This window comes from Trachypithecus francoisi, unplaced genomic scaffold (genome assembly GCF_009764315.1).
Source record: "Trachypithecus francoisi isolate TF-2019V2 unplaced genomic scaffold, Tfra_2.0 Lachesis_group5, whole genome shotgun sequence".
Taxonomy (NCBI): domain Eukaryota; kingdom Metazoa; phylum Chordata; class Mammalia; order Primates; family Cercopithecidae; genus Trachypithecus; species Trachypithecus francoisi.
Genome location: NW_022681470.1, coordinates 30338242 through 30357634, shown reverse-complemented (window position 1 = coordinate 30357634; position 19393 = coordinate 30338242). Strand labels below are relative to the sequence as shown.

The following is a 19393-nucleotide window of genomic DNA, read 5'->3' as shown; positions in this document are numbered from 1 at the left end:
TTGTATTTTCCATTAATCTGTGTACAACCTTCATGATTTATGTCTTACGTATAAAATCTGCTATTTTCTATGAATTATTTTTCTCTACTGACTCACTTAAAGATTTAAAAATCCTAAGCCAATGTCTGTGAAACAAGTACTTGTTTAAGATTCTTTCCCTCACTTAAAGTGAATTGAAATAAACATCTAACAGTCAAATTAAAAAATGCTTACCTGTGAATCACCAAAAATATTTTCTGATATCACCAGCAGTAGGGATACCACTTTTGCACACCACAAGCAGTGTTTGTGTAGCCCAAAACCACTCAATTCTCTGGTGAACAGAGGTCTATATAGATAACGTATCTGGATGGCTAGATCAAGAAATCTACCACAAGACCCTTAGGACTGCCCTTGTAGATACTCTCTCATTAGCTGTATACTGAAAGATTCTAAAATTTATATTGATTGACATAGCATCAACCTAATTTCTAATACTTGGAAATGGTAGCACACTAATTTCTTGTTTGCCTTTGTTACTTTAGGTGCACCAAATTGTCTACCCTCTTCTAAGAACATCAAGTTTTTCACTTTATTCTTACTTTTCACCTTTAATTATATTTATGGTTGCTTTGGATGTAGACTTTTATATACTCAAGAATATGTTTTGGCAGGTAAGAACACATTTAAAACAAAGTATGATCAATTCTTGCTTATGCATGTTGATAGAGAATATGGCTGCCTATATAGATGATTAATAATTCACAAAATCTCATATTTTATTTGTTTTACCCTCTTCATTCTACAGAACTACTAACTAAAAAGAGTTGAAGGGAGAGGAAAGGAATTAGTATTTGCTGAGTGACCATTGTGACTAGGCATTCTCAGTGTAAATATCAGAGTAAATATCATTTTCATTTTGCATATGAGCAAACTGAAGCTTAGAGGTCACAGACAAGGATAATAAATGTCAGAATCTGGATTCTAGTCCCACTTCTGACTTAATCTCAACTGTTTCTGTAGATTTGCCCATTTTCCCTGTAAAGATTGTTACTTGTGCCTTCTCTCTTTTTTTCTTAATCATGCCTGTTGTACTGTTTTATTTCTTTTTTCAGAGAACACTTTATTTTGGTTTTATTCTGTTCTTTCTAACATCTTAAATTAATATTTGATTCATTTTTAGCTTTTTTTGTTTTCTGTGTGTATTTAAGGTTTAAAATTTTCTTTTTAGTGGTATCCCACATGTTTTGGTTTTTAGTGTACTCATCATCATCCAGTTCTACATTTTCTTATACTTTTTGATCCATTAATTATGTAAAAATTGTTTTGAATTTTCCAAATATGATGTTTTATTATTATTTCTCTTATCACACCATGATCAGAGAATGTGTTTTATATGTCAACTCTTTCATTTGTGAAGACTTGCTTTGTAGGCTTGTACATGATTTTTTTAAATGTTGCGCTGTAAAAATGTATATTCTCTATTTAGTGTAGGGGTCTAAATTTGTTCAGTAGATTGTTTTATTAATTATGAAGTTCAATCTTCTATGTTTTCCCAATACTGTTTTTCAGTTCAATTTAATAAGTTTCCCCTATCACTGTGGATTTATCAATTTCTCCTTGCAATTATGTCAGTTTTTACTTTATACAAATAGAGGTTGTTATTAAGTGTCTACAAGTATTGCTATTTTTCCCAGTTAATTTTTTTCTTATTATTTAGTTTCCCTTTTATCCCAAATAATACTTTTTGCCTTAAAACAATTTTATCTGGTATTACTATAGTTACATCAGCTTTATTTTGGTATTTGCCTGCTACAATTTTTCCATCCTTTTGTTTTCAAGATTTTAGTATCTTTTTAAGAGTATACAGTTGGATTTTTAAAATTTTATACAGGTTGATAATTTGTGCTTCTTTTTAAAAACTAGTTTAGTCCATTAGTATTTATTGTAATTAAAAATAGATTTAGAAGAGAAAAGATTTGAACAGATTTGAGACACCAAGGAAGATATATGGATGGAATAAAAGCACTTGGAAAGATGCTCAACATGATAAGTCATTAGAGAAATACACACTAAAATCACAATGAGAAACCACTATGTACCTATTGGAATAGCAACAACAAACCTGTTAATGCCATCTCTTCATCTGGTGAAGAGATGAAGACAATGAAACTTGCATACATTGTTGGAGAGAAGGCAAAATGGTACAACCACTTTGGGAAACAGTTTGGGAGGTTCTTATAAAGTTAAATATATACTTGCCACATGACTCACCAATCTCACTCCTATGTATTTACCCAAGAGAAATGAAAACTTATGTTTACAAAACCTCTACATGAATCTGTATAGTAGCTTTATTTATAACCTCAAATGTCTGGAAACAACTCAAACGTTCTTCAACTGGTGAATGGATAAACTGTGGAACATCTTACAATGAAATATTACTCAGCAATAAAAAAGGAATGGAGTATCGATAGGCACAACAAGGAAAAATTTAAAATGCATTGTGCTAAGAGAAATAAGCCAGCCTCCAAGGGGTACATTATGTAATTATGTAATTACATTCATAGACCTTCTAAAAATGGCAAAACTATAGGTCTAGAGAACATCATTGGTTGCTAGAGAATGGGGTTGGGGAAAAGAATTGATCACAAAGATGTAGCATGAGGAAATTTTTGGGAGTGATGTATCTGTCTTGTGTCTTAGTTTTGGTGTGATTACATAACTGTATGCATTCATCAAAACCCATATAACTGTACACCAGAAGAGTAGATTTTACTGTTTATAAATTGAAAATAAAGTTTTTAAAAGAAATATATTTGAACTTTTTCTCATATACTATTTTATCCTTTTATTTGCCATGCTTTGTCTCATTCTTCCTTTTCTCAATTAATTGAATTAATTCAGTTTCCTTTATCCCCTTTGTTCCTTCTACTAATTAAAAAGTTTCATGTTCTATTTTTTGGTGGCAGGCATTTCTGGTTGCTTATCCAATATGCAGTCTCCCTCTCTTTCTCACTAACAGAAACTTAAAATTTTTCGTTTGGTATGGCAATAGGTCTAGTGTAAAATATCATATTTCCAAGCATCCCTAACAACTTTGGTACCCTAAGAAGATAGTTTGGCCAATGAAAAATGTACAAAAGTTCGCTGAATGGGTTTCTAGAAAACCCTTAATAAGGGGGTTAAATCAGCTGGCATGTGCTTTTTGCTCTTTGCTTTACCTCTCTTTCTGCCTGGAGCCTTCCCAGTGGTCTAGAATGAGTATTCATCTTGAGATTGTGAAGTAGTGAATATGGGAACAGGCACTATATATGATTGAACATGAAGAGAAAAAAGAGCCTGGGTCCTTAAGAGCATTGGGAGCCAACATACTAACATAAGGCTGTTTATTCTGGATTTAGGGTTACTTGAGACGCGGTGGCTCACGCCTGTAATCCCAGCACTTTGGAGGCCAAGGCAGGCAGATCACGAGGTCAGGTTTAGTAGAAACCCTGCTTCTATTAAAAATACAAAGAATTAGTCGGACATAGTGGCATGCACCTGTAATCCCAGCTACTCGGGAGGCTGAGGCAGCAGAATCACTTGAACGTGGAAGACAGAGGTTGCAGTGAGCCAAGGTTGCGCCATTGCACTCTAGCCTGGGCAACAGAGCGAGACCCCATCTCAAAAAAAAAAACAAAAAACAAAACAACCGAAATCTCCATTTATTGACCCTATAAGCGCTCTTTTCTGTTAAATGCAGTCAAAATTGCTATATTCCTAAATACAATTCTCTTACTGGTTTTGTACATTTTTAAAATCTTAAATTTTAATAATTATATTTGATTTAACAAGTCTAAAGCTAAATGTCTCTACCTTCCTCCAAATAATGCAGGAACTTCAGAATGCTTTAATTATCCTTTCTCATCTTATATTTTATTACATTATTGACGTAATACTACCATCCCTGAAATTAGTCATTATCATTATTATTACAATTGTAATGTTTTAGGTACCAGTGCTTCTCTACACTCATCTACATGCTTACCAATTTCAATTTCTTTGCTCACTGCTCCTTCTTGCATCCAACTCCATCTTTCTGGATTCAGCTTCCTTTTTCCTGAAGTTTTGCTCTAGCAGCTTTTTAAAAATTATATTTTTAAATTGACTAATAATTGTACATAGTTATGGAATACATAGTGATCTTTCAATATATATAATGTATAGGGATCAGATCAGGGTAATTAGCATATTCATCATCTGAAACATTTATTATTTCTTCATGTAGGGAACATTCAATGTCTTCCTTCTAGCTGTGTGAAACTATATAATATATTGCTGTTAACTATAGTCATCCTGCAGTGTTATAGAACACTAGAACTTACTCCTATCTAGCTGTGATTTTGTGTCCTTTCCGTTAAAGGTCTGTGAGTAGTCATCTTTTTAAATTTAGTGGTGTTTGTTTCTCTGAAAATGTATCTATTTTGTCTCAATTTGAATAATACCTGAGCCTAATTGTTGCTCTTGAGACAACTGCTATCAATCTAATTGTCATTCTTCTGTGAGTATCTGTCTTTTCTTTCTTTTAAGATTGTCTCTTTTTCTTTGGTGGTCTGTACAGTAGTTACATCTTATCCACCATTTCACTTTCCACAGTTTCAGTTATCCAAGGTTTCACTTACTTGTGGTCAACTATGGTTTGACTATATTAAATATGGTTCTCAAATTAAGAACTTGCTTTATGAATCTGGGTGCCCTTGTGTTGGGTACATATATATTTAGGATGGTTAGGTCTTCTTGTTGAATTGAACCCTTTATCATTATGTAATGCCCTTCTTTGTCTTTTTTGATCTTTGTTGGCTTAAAGTCTGTTTTGTCTAAAATTAGGGTAGCAGCCCCTGCATTTTTCTGATTTCCATTGGCTTGGTAGATTTTCCTCCACTCCTTTATTTTGAGCCTATGGGTGTCATTCCATGTGAGATAGGTTTCTTGAAGACAGCATACCATTGAGTCTTGCTTTTTATCTAGCTTGTCACTCTGTGCCTTTTAAATAGGTCATTTAGTCCATTCACATTGAAGGTTATTATTATTATTATTATTTGGAGATGGAGTCTCATTCTGCTGCCCAGGCTGGAGTGCGGTGGCACAATCTTGCCTCACTGCAACCTCCATCTCCCAGGTTCAAGTGATTCTCCTGCCTCAGCCTCCTGAGTAGCTGGGTTGCAGGAGCACACCACCATGCCTGGCTAATTTTTTGTATTTTTAGTAGAGATGGGGTTTCACCATGTTGGCCAGGCTGGTCTCAAACTCCTGACCTCATGATTCACCTGCCTCCCCCTCCCAAAGTGCTGGGATTACAGATGTGAGCCACCGCACTCTGCCGAGGTTATTGTTGATATGTGTGGATTTGATCCTGTCATTGTGTTGTTAGCTGTTTATTATGCTGACTTGTTTGTGAGGTTGCTTTATAGTGTCACTGATTTGTGTGCTTAAGTGTGTTTTTGTATATGCTGGTGATGGTCTTTCCTTTCCATATTTAGTGCTCCATTCAAGATCTCTTGTAAGGTGGGTCTAGTGGTAATGAACTCCCTCAGCATTTGCTTATCTGAAAATGATCCTATTTTTCCTTTGCTTAGAAAGTTTAGTTTGACTGGATAGGAAATTCTTGGTTGAAGACTTTTTTCTTTAAGAATGTTGAATACAGGCTCCTGATCTCTACTGTCTTGTAGGGTTTGTGCTGAGAGGTCCACTGTTAGCCTGATGGGGTTCCCTTTGTAGATGAGGCATCCAAATAGGAAGAGAGGAAGTCAAACTATCCCTCTTTGCAGACAACATTATTCTATATCTAGAAAACCCCATAATCTCATCCCTAAATCTCCTTCACCTGATAAATAACTTCAGCAAAGTTGCAGGATATGAAACCTATGTATAAAATCATTAGCATTGCTATACACCAAAAACAGCCAAGCTGAGAGCCAAATTAAGAATGCAGTCTCATTCACAATTGACACAAAAGACTAAAATACCTAGAATACAGCTTACCAGGGAGGTGAAAGGTCTCTACAATGAGAACTACAAAACACTGCTAAAAGTAATCAGAGAAGACACAAACAAATGGAAAACATTCCATGCTCATGGATAGAAAGAATCAGTATCATTAAAATGGCCATAGTACCCAAAGCAATTTACAGATTCAATGCTATTTCTATCAAACTACCGATGACACTCTTCACAGAACTAGAAAAAACTATTTTAAAATTCATGTGGAACCAAAAAAGACCCCAAATAGCCAAAGCAATCCTAAGCAAAAAGAGCAAAGCTGGAGGCATCACATTACCCAACTTCAAACTGTACTACAGGGCTACAGTAATCAAAACAGCACGGTACAAAAACAGACGCATAGACCATTGCAACAGAATACAGAGCCCAGAAATAATGCTGCACACTTAAAACCATCTGATCTTCAACAAAGCTGATAAAAACAAACAATGGGCAAAGTAGTCCCTAGTCAATGAATTGTGCTTGGCTAGCTGGCTAGCCATATGCAGAAGGTTGAAATTGGACCCCTTTCTTACATCACATACAAAAATCAACTCAAGATGGATTAAAGACTTAAGCATAAAACATAAAACTATAAAAACCATGGAAGATAAGCTAGGAAATACCATTCTGGACATAGGAACAAGCAAAGATTTCATAATGAAAGATGCCAAAGGCAATTGCAACAAAAGCAAAAATTAACAAATAGGATTTAATTAAACTTAAGAGCTTATGCACAGCAAAAGAAACTATCAACAGAGGAAACAGCCTATAAAAGGAAACCCCATCACGCTAACAGTGGACCTCATAGTTTGCAAAAAATATTTGCAAACTATGCATGTGACAAAGGTCTAATATCCAGCATCTACAAGGAATTTAAACAAATTCACAAGAAAGAAACAACTCCATTAAAAAGTAGGCAAAGGATAAAAACAGACATCCTTCAAAAGAAGATATATATGCAGCCAATGAGCATATGAAAAAAGGCTCAATATCACTGATAATAAAGATACGCAAATCAAAACCATAATGAGATACTATTTCACACCAGTCAGAATGGCTATTATTAAAAAGTCAAAAAGTAACAGATGCTGTCGAGGTTCAGAGAAAAGGGAATACGTATACACTCTTGGTGGGAGTGTAAATTAGTTCAACCACTGTGGAAAGCAGTGTGGCAATTCCTCAAAGAGTTAAAATTAGAACTACCATTCAACCCAGCAATCCCATTATTGGGTATATACCCAAAGGACTATAAATCATTTTGCCATAAAGACACATGCACATGAATGTTCGTTGCAGCACTAGCCACAATAGCAAAGATATGGAATCAACTTAAATGCCCATCAATGCCAGATTGGATAAAGAAAATGTGGTACATATTTGCCACGGAATACTGTGCAGCCATAAAAAAGAATGAGATCATGTCTTTTGCGGGAACATGGATGGAGCTGGAGGCCATTATCCTTACCAAACTAATGCAGTAACAGAAAACCAAATACTGCATCCTCTCACTTCATTTAGTGGTAGCTAAATGGTAGGAACTCATGGACACAAAGAGGGGAGCAACAGACACTGGGGCCTACTTGAGGGTTCAGAAAAAATAAATATTGTGTACTAGGCTTACTACCTGGGTGATGAAAAAATCTGCACCACAAACCCCCGTGACACAAGTTTACCTATATAACAAACCTGCACATGTACCCCTGAACCTAAAATAAAAGTATTTTTTAAAATGAAATATTAAATGAAAAATTCCAGAAAAATTCATGAGTTTTAAATTGTGTGCCTTTCTGAGTAGTGTGATAAAATTTTGTGCCATTTTACTCTGTCTTGCCCAGGAAGTGAATTATCCCTTTGGCCAGCATATCCACTGTGTATACATTATCTCCTGCCCGTTAGTCTCTTAGTAGCCATCTCAGTTATCAGATAGAACATACAGGATCACAGTGCTTGTGTTCATATAACCCTTATTTTACTTTATAATAGCTCCAAAGTGCAAGAGTAGTGATGCTGTCATATGGTTATACTTGTTCTATTTTATTATTAGTTATTATTAATCTTTTACTGTGCCTAATTTATAAATTAAACATTATCATAGACATGTATGCATTTTAAAAAACTATAGTATATATAGGGTTGGGTACTATCCATGGTTTTAGGCATCCACTGGGATCTTGGAACATATCCCTTGCAGATAAAGGAGGACTATTTTAGTTTCACTGTGATGTTTCTGGGTGTTAGTATCTTTTTATTTATACATATTAAGACTTCTTATGGTTACTAAATCTGAGAATTAATATATTCCATCAATTCTAGCCACATTTCGGCTATTATCTTTTAAATATTCTCTATACTCTGTTATTTTTATTTTCATTTTTATTTTTTTGAGATGGAGTCTTACTCTGTTGCTCAGGCTGGAGTGCCATGGCACAATCTTGGCTCACTGTGACCTCCGCTTCCTGGGTTCAAGTGATTCTCCTGCCTCAGCCTCCTGAGCAGCTGGGATTACAGGCATCCGCCACCGTACCTGTCTAATTTTTGTATTTTTAATAGAGATGGGGTTTCACCATGTTGGCCAGGCTGGTCTTGAACTCCCGACCTCAGATGATCCACTCGCCTGGGTCCCCCAGAGTACTGGGATTATAGGAGTGAGCCACCGTGCCAGGCTTGTTATTTCATTCTTAAATTCCCATTAGTTGTAGATTTTCCATCATATTCTCCATGATTTTTAATTCTCTGTCTTTTATCTCTCAGAACTGTATTGTATGTAATTTCCTAAAGTTTAGTTTCCCATTTACTACTTTATCTTTAACAATATCTAACCTACTGCTAGGCTTAATTGAATCATAAACATTTTTAACCTTTTTTCTTTTCCAATATATGCATTTAATGTTATAAGTTTCCCTTTAAGCACTGCTCTAACTGCATCCCTCTAGTTTTGATATCTTATTTTCTTTATGATTCAGCAAAAATATTTAAAAACTTGGACAAAATGGGAAATTCCTAAAAATATGTAATTTGCCAAAACTTACACTAGACTTTCTTTTTATTTATTTATGTATCTATTTTTTTTAAAAGATAGAGTCTAGCTCTTTCACCCACGATGGAGCACAGTGGCATGATTACCCCGCACTGCAACCTCGACCTCCTGGGCTCAAGTGATCCTCCCGTCTCAGCTTCTGGAATAGCTGGGACTACAGGCACATGCCACCATGCCTGGCTAATTTTTTCTTATTTTTAGTAAAGGCAAGGTCTCGCTCTGTTGTCCAGGCTGCTTTCTAGACTTCTGGCCTCAAGCAATCCTCCTGCCTCAACCTTCCAAAGTGTTGGGATTACAGGCATGAGCCACCGTGGCTGGTCTGCTCTAGAATTTAAAAAGACCCAAATAGTCCCATAATCATTAAAAATTGAATTGGCAAATAAAAATGTTCCAAAAAAAATGCTACCCAAACTATTTTAAATGTAAGTTATGTGAACCAGTATGAAAGATAACACCAATCTTATGTCTTAAAGACAAGAGTAAAAGGGGAAATCCTCCCACGCTTATTTTGTTTTATTTTTAGAGACAGAGTCTTGCTCTGTTGCCCAGGTTGGAGTGCAGTGATAATATCATGGTTCATTGCAACCTCAAACTCCTGTGCTTAAGCAATCCTCCCACCTCAGTTTCCTGAGTAGCTGGTACTACAGTTATGTACCACCACGCTCAGCTAATTTTTAATCTTTTTTTTTTTTAGAGGTGGAGGTCCCACTATGTTTCCCAGGCTGGTCTTTCACTACTGAACTCAAGAGATCCTCCTGCCTTGCCTCCTGAAGTGCTGGGATTATAGGCATGAGCCACTGCACCTGGCCTCCTCCCTTACTTATTTTATAAGGCTTGTTTAACCTTAACACCAAAACTATACAGGAATATTAAGAGAAAGAAAAATCATAAGTCAATGTCACCCACAAATATATCCAGTAACATATAAATAATAAAAACATAATCAAGTTGTGTTTATTTCAGAACAATTTAACATTTAAAAAATTCCTTAATGTAATTCATGCTCTTAAGAGATTTAAGAAGAAAAACCATATGACATTACAATAGATAAAGAAATAAAAGGACCTAATGGGCATATTGTGGAAACCTCACAGAAAGTAAAACAAAAGACAGAGATGGAAAATAAGAAAAGGATTGAATAACACAACTATTTTTTTCCTGAGGATAATTTTGAAAAATAAATACTTTCTTATACTTGGGCATAAACAACGTATGCATAGAAATTACAAAACTCTGTAAATCACTTAATCTCAAGCATTTCATGGCCTCCCCTTTCTCTATTGCAGAACTACTTGTTTTACAATTAATAAAAGGTAAAGGGGGGAATTTTCTGTGAATATTTTAGAGTCTTGGTATATAAATTTGTGTCATGTACTAGATACAATATGTCAGTAACAATTTACTTTCCAAACTAATCAGGATATGTTTTATATAGAAGCAGGAGAAATTTGCATTCTGTTTTAAGAACCTTTCAATACTGAGAACTATCGAACTAGAATAACAACAAGAAAGATAGTTGAGTCAGTCTTTTTAATAGTAAGGTAGAATCTTGCTTATTTGAAAGGGGTGGTTTCTTTGTGGCCGGTGGTTAAACTAGAATACCTTTTAAAGTTATCTTCCAGGGTAATTGTATAACATTTACAACCAAGATCTGACTCTTAGGATATAAGTAAATGCCATGATGCCATCTTTAGATGTTAAGTCTAATACTGTGTTATGAATTGGTTCACAGGTCTTGTTAACTGGATTAATTAGCTTTTCTTCAGCAAGCATCATACTTGGATATGTGGTTATAAAATTCAATAAAGCTTCATGGGATTTTCAATCTTGCCTACTCTTTAGCATCATCCTTGGCATTACAGATCCTCTTCGTTCTGTGAATTCACTAAAAACTATTGGTATGTCACATTTATTTCTCTCTCTTATCTTGAAAATATAAGGGTACATTATTTTCTTTTGATTACATTTTTCTTGCATGAATTGTGCACCCAGAAGAATAAGAATCTGTGCTTTTTTTTTCACCTTGAGAGGTAGAGCACTGACTGACTTGAAGGAGACAGCACAAATAAGACAACCACCAAGGAGATGAGATAAATAGCGCCAATTATAATCTCCAAGGAACTTTTTCAGTTTTTTTCAAAGAAAATGTAACCTTCTAGAAGGTGATAAAAATTAGCATTCTTATTCTGTTCCAGTGAATTCTCAGCCACAAGGTAGATATTCTAAGTTGGTGAGTTTGTTTACCAAAAGAAGAAACATTAAAGATCCGTAACGAGACTATTCCAAGGCCTTGCTACCTCTTGTTAGAACTGCCTCCATTTGAAGTAGCTAAGGTTTGGCAGGTGGTGGAGGGGGTTATAGTTTATCTTCAAGAAAAGGGGCAAAGATATAGTCTGGCACTCAAATATATTACTCAATAAAAGCTTATTCCCAAGAGGACTTGGAGTCCTGCACTATTTCCCATATTGTTTGGTAAGGTGGAAGATGATTTCACTCTGAAATATCCCCCTATTGTCAGGTTTTTTTTTTCTTTGTTTCTTCTGTAAACAACAACAACAACAAAAATGGGATACATGCGCAGAATGTGCAGATTTGTTACATAGGTATATGTGTGCCATGGTCGTTTGCTGCACCTATTGACCTGTACTCTAAGCTCGCTCCCCTCACCTCCACCCCGCAACAGGCCCCGGGGTGTGATGTTCCCCTCCCTGTGCCCATATATTCTCATTGTTCAACTCCTGCTTATGAGTGAGAACATGTGGTGTGTGGTTTTCTGTTCCTCTGTAAGTTAGCTGAGGATGATGGCTTCCAGCTTCAGCCATGTCCCTGCAAAGGACATGATCTCATGCCTTTTTACAGCTACATAGTATTCCATGGTGTATATGTACAACATTTTCTTTATCCAGTCTATCATGGATGGGCATTTGGGTTGGTTCCATGTTTTTGCTATTGTAAATAGTGCTGTAATAAACATGCGTGTGTATGTGTCTTTATAGTAGAATGATTTATATTCCTTTGGGTATATACCCAGTAATGGGATTGCTGGGTCAAAAAGTCAGGTTTTATTAACACAGAAGTACCAACATGAATTGCTATATGCTATGGTTTCTGTTTTTTGACTCAGAAATATTTTCCTAACAAATTTTAAAATATCAGTTGTATTTAGTGGAAATATACTACCTTATGATTGGAGTGAGAAACCTCCAACCTTTCCAGCATGTGATATTCTTATTTTCATACTCATAGCTGGGAAAACATAGGGTTTTAGGCACTTTTGGAGGTTCTGTTCTAAATTGTTACAGGGTAGATATGTTTCCCAAAGACTCTGATCCTGTTCTCTTTTTTCTCTTTGCTCCTGTAAGTACAATTTCTTTCTGTCTTTCCTTACCTGTCTTATTCTTTCAACCATTTGTATTCACCTCGTGTTTCATTACCTCATTTTTCTTCCTGCTGTCCTTTCTGCACTCTCCTGACTGTAAATGGTTATAATAAACTATAAATGTTATTTATTGCAGTTTCAACATTCAATTTTTTTTCAAAAAAAGGACTACAGTAGAAAGTCTTCTTTTCTTTTCTTTTTTCTTTCTTTCTTTTTTTTTTTTTTGAGGTGGAGTTTAGCTCTGTACCCCAGGCTGAAGTGCAATGGCACGATCTTGGCTCATGGCAACCTCTGCCACCTGGGTTTAAGTAATTCTCCTGCCTCAGCCTCCTGAGTAGCTGGGATTACAGCCATGTGCCACTACTCCTGGCTAATTTTTGTATTTTTTAGTAGAGATGGGGTTTTGCCATGTTGGCTAGGCTGATCTCGAACTCCTGACCTCAGATGATCCACCCACCTCGTCCTCCCAAAGTGCTGGGATTACAGGCATGAGCCAATGCACCCGGCTGAAAGTCTTCTATTTCTTTAAGACAAAACTAGTGAAGGTATTGGGTTGGCTCTTAATTTATATATTTTTTTAAGTCAGCAACACTCAGGAGGTTAGATGGATTCTGGATCTGGTAGCATTGTCTCCTGATAAGACAAATTTGACTTAATTTTATGGGGAAAGTCACTCTCACTTGTTTTGGGTGTTGGCTGGACTATCATATTGTCTCTTTATGTGAATTAGATAAATGGTTCTTCCTTCAAAACAGTTTTCTTCTATTTAATAGTCATAATACATTAATTTTTTAAAGGAAAAACTATTTTTTGCCAAATTCCTAAAATTATCATAATATACAGAACTACAATTTCTATAATGTTAGTGGTGTTTCTTTTGATGAGGTGCCTGTCTGCACTGTAAACCTATGCAACCTAAATCTAAGGTGGACTGGCCCAGTCAAAAATGTAGTAGACGTTCATATGTAAGTTAAAAGGAAATTGTCTATCCATTACCTGTTTTAAAAGAGTGTAAGGGCTTAACTCATTTTAAAGCAAATCTGGAAGAGGATCTTGTGAAGAAATAAAATACAGAGTGTTAGTATGATCTCAATTGAGTAAAAAGAACCATATGCTTAGAAAAGGACTTCAACTTTAAAATGGTTGTATCTGGGTCATCATAGAATTATAGAAGATTTGTTTTATTCTTTTCTTTTCCAAATTTTACAATGAATCAATATAAATTAGGTCCACATTAAGCCAAAAGAGAAGGTGGAGAGTAATTCTTGTTGTGTCTTACTTTTAAAAATATAAATCAAATCCAAAACTTTATACACCAAGCCTTATACCTTATTTGTTCTGATTAGTTCACCAAATGTGAGAGAAGAATTAAAGGATTTCTTCACCAGATAGATCAAATGTGCTAGTAGTCTCTCAACCTGTTTAACCAGTATATTTATGCCTTCTGTCATAGTCAAAGATAGTAACAAGTAGTAAAATGAGATGATTATGACTGTTAATGACAACAGATTAGACACTGCAGAAGAAAAGATGAGAGAACTTGAAGATGTAGCAATAGAAACTATCTAAAATGAAACACAGAGAGAAAAAGACCAGAAAACATGAAGTGAACATCATTGTGCTATGGACAACTTCAAATGACCTAATGTATGAGTTCCCAAAAGAAAAGAGAAGGAGGAACAAAAAATGTGAAGAAATCCTGGAGAAAAAGCTTCTAAATTTGATAATAATGAAAGCTACAGATTCAACAAGCTCAATAAACTGCAAGCCCAAGAATTATAAAGAAGACTACACAAAAAGCACATAAAAAGCAAATTCCTTAAAACCAATGATAAAGGGAAAATTTTAAAAACAGCCAGAGACAAAAGACACATTGTATTTAGAGGAACAAAAATAATGACAACAGACTTAGAACTCTACACTCGGTGAAAATATCTTTTGAAAGAGAAGGCAAAATGAAGACTTTCTTAAACATATAAAAGCTGAGAGAATTTATCATCAGCAGGCCTGCACTGCAAAATTGTTAAATGTCTTCTAGGCCAAAAGAAAATGATGTTAGATGGAAATTTGGCTGTGGAATTTTATCTACTCAAGTCTCTGGAAATCACACCCAATCTATTTTGGTCTCTATGTCTATCACGGACATTTCATATAAATCAAATCATGAAATATGTGACTTTTGTGTCTGGCTTCTTTCACGTAGTATAATGTTTTCAAGGTTCAGGTTGTAATATGTATCAGTAAGTACTTCATTTCTTTTTGTGGAGGAATAATATTCCATTGTAGGGATATATCACATATATTTATCCATTTATCGGCTGATAGACATTGAGTTGTTTCCACCTTTTGGCTCTTATGAATAATACTATCATGAATATTTATGTACAAATCTTTGTGTGCACATACATTTTCAATTACCTTGGGTATATACCTAGGAGTAGAATTGCTGTGTCCTATTTTGTACTTATTTCTAAAATGAGGTTATTTTGGAATCTGATTCAGGTTTATTCAAACTAAATGTGGTATCTTGAGAAGAATTTGTCTCATTCTGAGACTCAAGTACAGTTGAGACAATGAGCAATACAAGCAGTGCTATCGCCATGTTTCTTTGCCATTGCAAATACAGGAGGCGCAATATAGAAATATAAAAATGGTGATTGTGATTGTCTTGCAGATCTATCCCAGTCATAGTTGCCTTGTTCTTTCTTTTTTTTCTTTTTCTATTCTTTCTCTTCTGTTTCTGCTTCCTGTGCAAGAACATAATTTTCATGTAGCATATTGAGTTATATTTTGTATTTCCTTTTTCAGGCATTTCTAAAATGTACATTGATCTCATTAGAGGAGAATCATTGATCATTTGTAGCATCACATCAGTTTTTCTTGGAAATTTTCGGGGCAATGGAATCCGCTTTTCTATTTTTAGAGGTAGGAGCATTTTTTTTTTGTCTGTATATTTTCTAAAATCATTCTCATTAAAATTAAAATACGTTCAAGATGTTTTAACTTTGCTGCCTTTTCTATACTTTACTTTTGTGCTGATTACAATGATATATGAAGTAACAAGAAAAAATCATAGTTGGCCATCTGCATCCATGGATGCAATCAACTGCAGATAAAAAAAATTCAGAAAAACTCAACAAAAATAATGCAACAATAAAAATGCAGATTAAAATACAATACTGTATAATAACTATTTATATAGAGTATTTACATTGTATTAAGTATTACAAGTAGCCTAGAGATGATTTAAAGTACACAGAAGTATGTGCTGTAGGTTATATGCAAATAATATGCTATTTTATATCCAGGGTTTTGAGAATCTGCAGATCTTGGTATCCAAAGGGGTTCTTGGAACCAATGCCCTATGGATACCCGAAGGAGTACTGCGTGTGTGTTCTTGCACATTAAGGGAGAAAGAACATTCAAAAAGCATTTGTTTTTCTCAATATGCATAAATGCATGTGTGCACACATATAGTGTCACAATAGACACAATATAGTGTCAGCTCGCTCAGATTTACTTCTTTCCTGCATCAATCTGGATCTCAGTGAGTGAGTGCGAAGAATTGGCTTGGTTCTGGATTTGGGTCTGAGAGTGAAAGCAGAACATTCTATGCAGGACTGGAGAATCCAGTCCTGGAAATGACAAGAGCCACATTCCTGCAGCTAAAGCCCACTGGGATATGAAGCTGTTGCCTTGCTAGGTTTCCAGATGTGTTACTAGTAGAAATGAAAAGGGGGAAAAACTCCCAGTATGAAGGGGGAAAATGTGTTTTTCTGATAGACTTTTGTGATAGTCACAAGAGGAGGAAGATACTAAAAGGAGAAATAAATATTAATGAATAAAGAGGGGTGTGCAGTGCTTCTCAGTGAGGGAGCTATCAGGCATTGGGGTGGACAATTTTTGTCATTTAGGACTTCGTAATTTAGGACTACCCTTATAGCTACCCACGAACTGCCACTAGTGCCCCCAGTTATTGTGACTAATGAAAATGTCTCATCTTCATTTTCTAATATCTCCTGGGCTGGGAGTAGGGGTCATAAACTAACTGCAGGTTAGCAGTGACCCTGGGCCTAGTTAGCTTGGTCTTGACTAGTTTATCAAAAAATTTTTAATTTAGATTTTTTTTTTGTTTAGACATTCACTCTAAACCCATTTGTCACAAGTTTTTCACATTTATTCTCCTTGCCTTTCTCCTGAGGACATTTGAATCTTCTAGAGAAGCAAACCTTAAGCTGCAGACTGTAAGGGAAGGTTATTCTGAGAGAGGCTTTTACCAGACTTGCACGAGACATACTCCTATTTGCTGAAAAATAAGGTCCCCGCTCAAAATCTCACACGTAAACCAAAGTGCAAAGACCCAAATGCCATCAATGAAAGAAACGAAAGTTAAAGCTCAAGTTTTCATTTCCTACTTTTTCTTTCTTTTTTTTTTAGATTTACATATAGGCATTGGACTCAGCTTGGACATTTTGGGAAGCATAATATTTGGATACTGGTGTGCAAAAATCATTCGATGTATATTGGCTGATGTTTTTAGCAATATGCTGACTAATATAATTCTCTGCTTTTCAATGGTGTACATGACTTTCTATATTGGTAAGGCAGAAGTAAATACAAAAGTTACTGTCCTTAAAGTAAGCTTTATACATGTTTATTTTTTCCTGATCTTGAATCCAGTTGCTTCTCCTCCTTTCTGTGGTCCCACTGTGTGTCTTCTCATATTATCTAACTCACCTCTAGCTCTTTCCTGGTCTTTCTTAATATCCTTTTTATTTCAACTCCGTGTCCAATTTCCTTGCACTATTCTCTGTGATTACTCTCTTATTCTTTTTGAACTCTTCCTTTGAATTTGTATATAGTCACTGGTATTCCCCAGGCAGAGGAATCAACACTGAGCTCATTTCTGCTATAATCCTGAGAACAAATCATCTGCAAACTGAGAAGGCTGGAAGAGATGCTCCTGAGGCTTTTCTAGATCAACAGCCTTTAATTCAATGGATGCCAAATTGAGGAGACTATAGAAATGGCAGCCCTTACTTAGGCTAGGAGTTGGGAAAGGAGAGGTATATTTATTGTTGAAAGAGAAGCAGGAGAGTGAAATAATCACAGGAGTAAGAGTGCCCAGCACTGGCTGACCTTCAGCTAGTTTAGTCCAATGAAATGGAGATTTAAGTGTTTACTGGCCTGACTGAGGTGCCCGGTCCCTAAGAGACATAACTGTGGTCAAACTGTCAAATTCCACTTTTGCTGTCATCTCACACAGGGAAGCAACTTCAGTTCTTGAAAGACCTCAGGTATCAAGAGGTTAATTACTTCTCTTTCACCTCCAGTTACCTAAAAGTGCTGCTGCTTCTACAGATTAATTGCCACCTGAGGGTTACTCACTCCCCTGAATCAGAAAAATTATAGAAAGCATTCGCTGAAGGCTCATTTCCTTCAAATTTCTTCATTTTCCCCCTCTCCTGTGCTGTTTTTTATAGATGCCTTAAATGTTTGAAGAAAAAAATTTAATTTAGTCTATCTTTCTACTAGACTGTGAGTTCCTTGAAGTAGAGGCTCTTAGTCATCTTTTTATTTATTCTCTTTTCTATGTTTGGAGCTTACCATATGCCTGATAGTAATTCAACACATGTTGGTTGAATAAACTGCTACTAGTCCTAGAAGAGCTTTGGAGTTAGGCAGACTTGAGTTCAAATCTCAACTCTGCAATTTATTAGCTTGGTGACCCTGGAAAATTACTTAACCTCTCTACGGTTCACTTTCCTTAGCTTTAAAAGTGGTATGATAGGCTGGGTGCAGTGGCTCACACCTGTAATCCCAGCACTTTTGGAGGCTGAGGCAGGTGGATCACTTGAGGCCAGGAGTTTGAGACTAGCCTGGCCAATATAGTGAAACCCTGTCTCCACTAAAAGTACAAACAATTAGCCAGGTGTGGTGGCACATGCCTGTAATTCCAGCCACTGGGGAGGCTAAGGCACAAGAAACCCTTGTGCCTGGGAGGCAGAGGTTGCAGTGAGCCAAGATCATGCCATTGGACTTCAGCCTGGGCAACAGAGTGAGACTCTGTCTCAAAAAAAAAAAAAAAAAAAAAAAGTGTTATATTGCCTAATGTATTAAGGGTATTGCAGGCATTAACAAGATAATCTGTCATATGACTCCTGCTGGTGTGCTGATAGCTCTTGCTGGCTTGCCAGAGCTGATTATGCTCTTCTCTTTCAAACTCTGTTCAAGTGACATTATGTTGAGAGCTCGAAATTGGCCACAGTGAAAGTCTTTACACCATAGAAATTGGAAGACAGTGCTTCACTGCAACTCAGAGTTCCCTCTACTGCCCTAACCTTGAACTGGGCTTTAAAAAGTTTTTTCCCCTTACTGCCTGTATGATTGCAGAAAAGAGCTGACTTTAAACATTTACCAGCACATCACTGGGTTCAAGGCAGGGCAGTCAATAAATATGAGTTCCTATTCCCTTTTCCTTCTAAAAAATGGAGGTGCTTCCAGTCAATGTGTGGCATCATCCTAACCAGATGTATATGAATTGAGGGCACGCAGGTAGAATGGGGTTCCCTAGAGTCTTTTAGCTTTATTGCCACATTAGAAGACTCCCATTTCTGACATACAACTTTTCAAGTTGGAATAGGGTTGTTTGGTTAAGCAGTATGAATTCCTTATGCTCATTCAGCTATCCAGCCAAAAAGCTGATCAATTCAGCTCAACCCCAATTCAATTCAAATCAAATGTTTACCAAAAATATTTTTAAGCATTATGAAGTTTGATTATTTTGTGCTAACTAAATGGCATAATAAGACTTTGAAGCTGATTTATATGAAGGTGTATAAGTCACATAGCTGTGGAGTAAAAGATCCTTAAACAATTGAGACACTTGTGATTTAGATTTTAGGAGATGGAGATCATGGAGAACTGAGCCAGGACCTTGGTTCTAGTTTAAGCTCTACCCTCAGTTCCTTCAC

General features: G+C 35.9%; 1 protein-coding gene across 1 annotated transcript in view; it reads left to right on the top strand.

Moving 5' to 3' along the window:
- Window positions 1-19393, top strand: part of SLC9C2 (solute carrier family 9 member C2 (putative)) — a 92218-nt gene that overhangs the window by 4461 nt on the left and 68364 nt on the right. The window contains exons 3-6 of the mRNA XM_033199193.1: window positions 525-653; window positions 10773-10938; window positions 15228-15344; window positions 16857-17018. Of these exons, the coding sequence (XP_033055084.1) occupies window positions 525-653; window positions 10773-10938; window positions 15228-15344; window positions 16857-17018 (574 nt within the window). The remainder of the gene's footprint in view (window positions 1-524; window positions 654-10772; window positions 10939-15227; window positions 15345-16856; window positions 17019-19393) is intronic.